At 50.2% G+C, this 8,525-nt stretch overlaps 1 protein-coding gene across 1 annotated transcript in view; it reads right to left on the bottom strand.

Moving 5' to 3' along the window:
- Positions 1-820: 820 nt before the first annotated feature.
- Positions 821-8,525, bottom strand: part of LOC115475071 — a 74,180-nt gene continuing 66,475 nt past the window's right edge. The window contains exons 4-5 of the mRNA XM_030210810.1: positions 1,174-1,413; positions 821-1,083 (exon numbers count right to left, since the gene is read on the bottom strand). Of these exons, the coding sequence (XP_030066670.1) occupies positions 934-1,083; positions 1,174-1,413 (390 nt within the window). The 3' untranslated portion in view covers positions 821-933. The remainder of the gene's footprint in view (positions 1,084-1,173; positions 1,414-8,525) is intronic.

Below are 8,525 nucleotides of genomic sequence, written 5' to 3'. Positions count from 1 at the left end.
CGACCGTCGCGAAGCTTTTTTCCGGTTAGTGGGGGCTGCCGCGGACGTCACCCAGTCGTGGAGAACAAGCCGCCTGCTTGTCCTCGGAGAAAGTAGATTATTGCTGCAAGATAGTTAAAGGCTGAACACCAGTAGTGCGGAAAGTACACTTTTTTACCTTGCAGAAAAATGCAAACGAGGCAAACTGCATGCTGCAACTGTGCAGTAACTGCCTCACATGCCCAAAGGGGATTTACAGGAAGTTCCTAAAACTAGAAAATAGTCCAAGCAGTGATATCAGCCAATGTGATATCACTGCTGGAACTATTTTCCTAGAGTGATGGGTGATGCAACGAACTTTAGGGTACCCTCTCTCTCTCTCTTTCCATAATCCATTATCTGCCTGTTTCTTCCTCCTTCTTTCCCCACCATTCCTCTCCCAACAATGCCGCCTCTCACTGTCTCCTCTAAAGCAACACTCCCAGGCCAAGATTGCAAGTTGCGGATTGAGCTTCCTTCAAGTCCCAATACAGTCCTCCTACTTTTCCCATACCATCTACTGGAGGAGAACAACAATATCTTGATATGTGTCAATTTCAAGAAGCATACCTTTTTAAGTGGATGATGTTAAGAGAGCACACAATATACTACAAAACTCAGGGGTTGTGAGAATTTTAGCAGTTCCCCACTGAGCAACTTTTTCCACTGCAGTCCCAATTTTGCACTCATATGCAAGTAGCCTAAGGTTCAAACACAATAATTCACAGCAAAAGAGAAAGGAGAACAAACATTGGCAGGGCTACAAAATCTCACAGACCAGGGCTGGAGATACATACATGCTTGGCCTGTTCTACTATATCTGCTTGGCTCTTCTCCCACTTTCTGCCCTTGGAGCCCTGGTTGTGCAGGCTTGGATCTGGCAGGCTACCTCCCCTGCGGTGCAGCCGAGGACCTTCAAGGCTGGAAGGCTTTCCAAGACTCGGCAGAAGATGGGACGATTGTGGTAGTGGCGGGGGAGGAGATGCCAAATCCAGAAATGAAAGACCCCGAGAGTAGAGGGAAACCAGGGTTGCTTCTAGTCATTCTGTCCAGCTGATGCAAAATCTATCAAATCATAGAAGAAGTATGTGAATAGCAAGACAGTATCACCTAGTACAGCTTCTATACAAGGACATCTCTTCAGTTGTACAGTACCTGTGTCTGCAAAAGGGTGGGGTGGACTGAGAAGCAATGCCGATGTGTATCTTCCCCCCCCCTTGTTCTGCACGGTTTCTCCTGTATAGCGTCCATGGCAGCTGAGATGCTAGGTTCCTGCTCAGAAGCATAATGGGAACCGGCCACATTCTGGTCAGGCCGGCTGCCGGGAGAGCTCTCCAGCTCCTGGGTCCCTTGGCGGCCCAGCCCTATGCTCTGGACCAGCTTGACTTGCACAGTCTGTGGAAAGAAATCAGAGAAATTATTACAAACAGAGAGAGAACAGGCACACAAACTGAAAGCTCTGCTGTGAACCGCAAATTCTGCAAGGGTAATATCTTCAAATGGGTTTAACGTATAAATAGGGAAAGCAGAAGAGCAAGATTCTCATGAGTCCACGAACAAGCAAAATAAAAGTGAGGTCAAGGATTAAAATAACCTCTTCTATTTATTATCAATTGAAAAAAAAGTTCACAAAGATCAGCACTGGCAGTTTTGGAGAAGCATAACAACACAGCTATGTTTTGGCAAAGGTGCTCACATCAGCATCCAATGCACTGTAAGAGTTAAATGGACTAAAACATGAAACAAAATTAATACTGAAAAGGTATAAACTGGTGATATTAGGCTATATTTGCTTGTGTGCCTAAGGCCGGCATTAGCCTAAACAAGCATTTGAACCAAACACTGACGCATCATAACCACCTGCCATAGATTCCTAATGCACTGCATAATGGACTTTGCCAAGAACACCTTGATGTGCTTAAAGTCACTGAACTGGCCTTTGTTCATTGTGTGTGATAATGAGTCCTGGAACCTTACACAATATACTTTTTGGCCAATGTCCTTGATTAGCAATACTGTAAGCATACTGGCCTAAACCAGTCTAATACCACAGTCCATCAGCACTTCAGCCATTGCTCATATCTATTTGTTATTTATTGTGATTTTTTTTTACTGCCTTTTAGAAGGAACTCACTCAAGGTGGTATACAGTAAGAATAAATCAAACGAGAAATAGACAATTACAGTAATAAAAATATTCAAACAATACAAAATATGGCATAGTACTACTACTTACAATGTCAACACAATATGTAATAGAACATTTAATTGATAGTGTAGGGTATAAGCATTTACAGTTGCTGAAAAGAATCATCTGGTTCCATTTTATCCATTGACTCCACTGTTTGGCTTTTGGTTTGCTCCATCTGTGGAGGGTTTTTTTTTCCTTCTCCTTCTTGTTACTTATGCGATAAGCAAAGACGGAACATATAGATAGGTGACAGAGTAAGAGGAGTTAGAAAATAAGGTGATTAATTTAAATAAAGTTGTACATGAGATCAGAGAGGTAAGAGAGTAAGAGATGTTAAAAGGTGACTAAAGAAAGTGCACTTGAGATCAGAGAGATGGTTATCATTACCTCAGCTAAGGTAGGAGTGGATAAACATTTCCTGTTGCAGTATGTGCAGTCCGTGTCACTCCTTGTGTGTGTGAGTAAGACTAACAAGTTAGTACTTCTTCCATTAAAGGCCTGGTTGAAGAGCCAAGCATTCACCTGCTTCCTAAAGTAGAAAGAAAAAGTCTTAATGGAGTGCATTCCAGACTGTGGGGGCTACTCCAGAGAAGTCTCACTTATAGGTATCACATTGTGTAATGTCTTTTGGAGAGGGGGTGGTTAGTGATAGTCCTTAAGAGGACTTTAGTGTTACTGAAGGTGTGTAGAGGATCATCCTATTCTTCGGGTACTCAGGGCCATTTCCTTTAAAAGCCTTGAAGATCAGAGAGTTTAAATTTAGCCCTGTATTATACTGGTACCAGTGAAATTTTGCAAAAATTGTGTGTGGTCCATGTCGCTTGCAACCTTCTATCAGTCTTGCTGCAGCATCCTGAATCAATTAGAGCTGGTACAGGCCCTTTGCAGTCAGACCACTGTAGAGTGCATTACAGTAATTCAGTCTTGATGTTATCATGGGATAAGATTTACCTTTTCACCTGGACACCTCTACTTGATTGGTTCCAAGGGAATTCATCTGACCAGCTCATCAGAGAACTGTTTATGCCCAATTTGATATCTGCATATAATCTGGGACCATGCCTCCTGAGCAGGTCAGTGGCTATGAGGAAACTATGCCACCCTAAATAGAGATGTGAAGAGAGAGAGGCAGAGACAGACACTTAAGTCTACGTTTCTTAAGCCTTGCTAAGCTATGCCAAGCTGTGCAGAGAGATGAGCAGAGATGTGAGACCAGAAAGCGAATGCTACATACCTGTAGAAGGTATTCTCCGAGGACAGCAGGCTGATTGTTCTCACTGATGGGGTGAAGTCCATGGCAGCCCCCTCCAATCGGAACCTCACTAGCAAAAGCCTTTGCTAGCTCTCGCACGCCCATGCGCACCGCGCATGCGCGGCCGTCTTCCTGACCGAGACCGGCTCGTGTTCGTCAGTCCCATATGTAGCAAGACAAAGACAAGGGAAGACACAACTCCAAAGGGAGACGGGCGGGTTTGTGAGAACAAGCAGCCTGCGGTCCTCGAGAATACCTTCTACAGGTATGTAGCATTCGTTTCTGCGAGAACAAGCGGCTGCTTGTTCTCACTGATGGGGTATCCCTAGCCCCCAGGCTCACTCAAACAACACAACATGGTCAATTGGGCCTCGCAACGGCGAGGACATAACTGAGATTGACCTAACACTTATCCAACTAACTGAGAGTGTTAGCCTGGAACAGAATAAAAATGGGCTAGGGGGGGTGGAGTTGGATTCTAAACCCCGAACAGATTCTGAAGAACTGACTGCCCGAACCGACTGTCGCGTCGAGTATCCTGCTGCAGGCAGTAATGCGATGTGAGAATGTGTGGACAGATGACCACGTCGCAGCTTTGCAAATCTCTTCAATAGTGGCTGACTTCAAGTGGGCCACTGACGCTGCCATGGCTCTAACATTATGAACCGTGACATGACCCTCAAGAGCCAGCCCAACCTGGGTGTAAGTGAAGGAAATGCAATCTGCTAGCCAATTAGAAATGGTGCGTTTCCCCACAGCCACTCCCTTCCTGTTGGGATCAAAAGAAAAACAATTGGGCGGACTGTCTGTTGGCTGTGTCCGCTCCAGATAGAAGGCCAATGCTCTTTTGCAGTCCATGTGTGCAGCTGACGTTCAGCAGGGCAGGAAATGAGGACGGGGGAAAGAATGTTGGCAAGACATTGACTGGTTCAGATGGAACTCCGACACTACTTCGGCAAGAACTTAGGGTGAGTGCGGAGGACTACTCTGTTATGATGAAATTTGGTGTAAGGGGCCCTGGGCTACCAGGGCCTGAAGCTCACTGACTCTACGAGCTGAAGTAACTGCCACCAAGAAAATGACCTTCCAGGTCAAGTACTTCAGATGGCAGGAGTTCAGTGGCTCAAAAGGAGGTTTCATCAGCTGGGTGAGAACGACATTGAGATCCCATGACACTGTAGGAGGTTTGACGGGGGGCTTTGACAAAAGCAAACCTCTCATGAAGCGAACAACTAAAGGCTGTCCTGAGATCGGCTTACCTTTCCACACGGTAATGGTATGCACTGATTGCGCTAGGTGAACCCTTACAGAGTTGGTCTTGAGACCAGACTCCAGACAAGTGCAGAAGGTATTCAAGCAGGGTCTGTGTAGGACAGGAGCAAGGATCTAAGGCCTTGCTGTCACACCAGACGGCAAACCTCCTCCATAAAAAGAAGTAACTCCCCTTAGTGGAATCTTTTCTGGAAGCAAGCAGACACGGGAGACACCCTCCGACAGACCCAAAGAGGCAAAGTCTACGCTCTCAACATCCAGGCCGGAAGCCAGAGACTGTGAGGTTGGGATGCAGAAGCGCCCCTTCGTTCTGGGTGATGAGGGTCAGAAAACACTCCAATCTCCACGGTTCTTCAGAGGACAACTCCAGAAGGAGAGGGAAACCAGATCTAACGCGGCCAAAAAGGAGCAATCAGAATCATGGTGCCTCGGTCTTGCTTGAGTTTCAACAAAGTCTTCCCCACCAGAAGTATGGGACGATAAGCATACAGCAGGCCATCCCCCCAATCCAGGAGGAAGGCATCCGATGCCAGTCTGCCGTGGGCCTGAAGTCTGGAACAGAACTGAGGGACCTTGTGGTTGGCTCGAGATGCAAAGAGATCTACCAAGGGGGTGCCCCACACCTGAAAGATCTGGCGCACTACTCTGGAGTTGAGCGACCACTCGTGAGGTTGCATAATCCTGCTCAACCTGTCGGCCAGACTGTTGTTTACCGCCTGCCAGGTATGTGGCTTGGAGCAACATGCCGTGACGGCGAGCCCCACAGCCACATGCTGACGGCCTCCTGACACAGGGGGCGAGATCCGGTGCCACCCCTGCTTGTTGAGTAATACATGGCAACCTTGGTTGTCTGTCTGATTTGGATAATTTGATGGGACAGCCGATCTCTGAAAGCCTTCAGCGTTCAAGAACCGCTCGTAACTCCAGGAGATTGATCTGCAGATCGCTTTCCTGGAGGGACCAGCTTCCCTGGGTGTGAAGCCCATCGACCATGAGCTCCCCACCCAGAAGAGACGCATCCGTAGTCAGCACTTTTTGTGGCTGAGGAATTTGGAAAGGGCGTCCCAGAGTCAAATTGGACCAATCGTCCACCAATCTAGGGATTTGAGAAACTCGTGGACAGGTGGATCCATCTTCTAGGTCCCCAGCAGCTTGAAACCACTGGAAGATAGGGTCCATTGACGCAGATCGATGTGAGATGAGCCATGGGAGGTCACATGAAGTGTGAAGGCCATGTGGCCAAGCAATCTCAACATCTGCCGAGCTGTGATCTGCTGAGACGCTCGTACCCGGGAGACGAGGGACAACAGATTGTTGGCCCTTGTCTCCGGAAGATAGGCACGAACCGTCCGAGAATCCAGCAGAGCTCCTATGAATTTGAGTCTCTGTACTGGGAGAAGATGGGATTTTGGATAATTTATCACAAACCCCAGTAGCTCCGGAGTCGAATAGTCATCTGCATGGACTGTAGAGCTCCTGCCTCGGATGTGTTCTTCACCAGCCAATCGTCGAGATAAGGGAACACATGCACTCCCAGCCTGCAAAGCACGGCTGCTACTATAGCCAGGCACTTCGTGAACACCCTGGGCGCAGAGGCGAGCCCAAAGGGTAGCACACAGTACTGGAAGTGAATTGTACCCAGCTGAAAACACAGATACTGCCTGTGAGCTGGCAATATCGGGATGTGTGTGTAGGCGTCCTTCAAGTCCAGAGAGCATAGCCAATCATTTCCTGAATCATGGGAAGAAGGGTGCCCAGGGAAAGCATCCGAACTTTTCCTTGACCAGATATTTGTTCAGGGCCCTTAGGTCTAGGATGGGACGCATCCCCCGTTTCCTTTTCCACAAGGAAGTACCTGAATAGAATCCCAGCCCTTCTTGCCCGGATGGCACGGGCTTGACCGCATTGGCGCTGAGAAGAGCGGAGAGTTCCTCTGCAAGTACCTGCTTGTGTGGAAGCTGTAGGACTGAGCTCCCGGTGGAGCTTGTCCACCAAGCCCGCCAACTGCCGCACATTGTTCCGCATATGGATGCTCGTGTAGAGCTGGTAGGACTGAATCTTGGCCACGAGCATAGAAGAATGGTAGGCCTTCCTCCCAAAGGAGTCTAAGGTTCTAGAGTCTTTGCCCGGGGGCGCCGAAGGCATGCTCCCTAGAACTCTTAGCCTTCTTTAGGGCCAGATCCACCACACCAGAGTCGTGAGGCAACTGAGTGCCCATCAGCTCTGGGTCCCCATGGATCCGATACTGGGATTCGGTCTTCTTGGGAATGTGGGGATAGTCAGAGGCTTGGTCCAGTTCGCCAGCAATGTCTTTTTTAGGACATGATGCATGGGTACTGTGGACGCTTCCTTAGGTGGAGAAGGATAATCCAAGAGCTCAAACATTCCAGCCCTGGGCTCATCCTCCACAACCACCGGGAAAGGGATGGCCGTAGACATCTCCCGGACAAAGGCCACGAAAGACAGACTCTCGGGAGGAGAAAGCTGCCTTTCAGGGGAGGGAGTGGGATCAGAAGGAAGGCCATCAGACTCCTCGTCAGAGAAATATCTGATGTCCTCCTCCTCCTCCTCCCACGAGGCCTCACCATCGGTATCAGACACAAGTTCCCGAACCTGTGTCTGAAGACGTGCCCGACTCGACTCCGTGGAAACACGGCCACGGTGGGAGCACCGGCGAATCTCCCTCCACCAACGTCGTCAGGGAGTCTTCCTGGGAGGCGGGCCGCAGCCGGTACCGCAAGCGGGTACCGATGTCAGAGACCTCACCCTGGGCAAAGGGCCAGCCGGCGCCTCACTCGACGGTACCGGTGGCGCAAGCACCCCCGGTAACGGAGGGGGAAGGGCACAACAGCTCTCCCAGGATCTCTGGGAGAACGGCCCGGAGACTCTCGTGCAGAGCGGCTGTGGAGAAAGACATGGAAGCCGATGCAGGCGTCGAGGTCAGAGTCTGTTCCGGGCGTGGAAGGCGGTTTCCGGGCTGTCCAAGGTGGAGCGCATCGATACCGTCCTGAACAGAGGGTAAGCGGTCCTCCCGGTGTCGATGCCTACTGGGTGCCGACTCCCTCGGCGACCCAGAGCTCTCGGTACCGATGCGGGAAGGAGATGGTGTCGATGCTTCTTTGATTTCTTCAAACGAAGCATGTCACCAGAGCTTCCAGTACCGACGAGGAGGACGTAGAATCAACCGTCTCTTCCTCGGGGCCCGAGGCCGAAGAAGGTCGGTCTCGGGGGGGCTGTACCGCAGGAGGCCCTCAGGGCAGGAGGAGACCCACCCGAAGGCCTCACCGCCACCAGCAGGGAATGGACAGCCCTCACCTGCACTCCAGTCGAAGCACCACCGTCCGACGACCATCAGCAACAGCTGAGGTCCCGGTACCACCGGCGCAGCCTTCCGATGTCTCGGTACCGACGATGCAGAGGGTCGAAACCTCGATGCCGTCGATGCAGTCGATGCAGAGGTGGAAGATTCGATGCTGTCGACGTCGATGCACTCGATGCCTCCGGTGCTGTTGTCGATGAAGAGCCGAGAACAACACGTTCCACTGGGCCAATCTCGCTTCCTGAGTCCTCTTCTGTAAAACAGCACAAAGGACTACAGGCCTGCGGGCGGTGCCCAGCCCCCAGACACTGAAGACACGAAGCGTGCCTATCAGTGAGCGAGATTACCCGGGCGCACTGGGTGCACTTCTTGAAGCCGCTGGGAGACTTCGATGACAGGGGCGGAAAATCACGCCGGCGAAATCAAAATTCGCGATGGTGACGAAGGGCACCAAAATAAGGGAGAGAGAAAAAA

The sequence above is a fragment of the Microcaecilia unicolor genome, chromosome 7 (assembly GCF_901765095.1).
Source record: "Microcaecilia unicolor chromosome 7, aMicUni1.1, whole genome shotgun sequence".
NCBI lineage: Eukaryota > Metazoa > Chordata > Amphibia > Gymnophiona > Siphonopidae > Microcaecilia > Microcaecilia unicolor.
The sequence above is the reverse complement of the archived record's forward strand: the minus strand, read 5'-3'. Positions and strand labels throughout refer to the sequence as shown.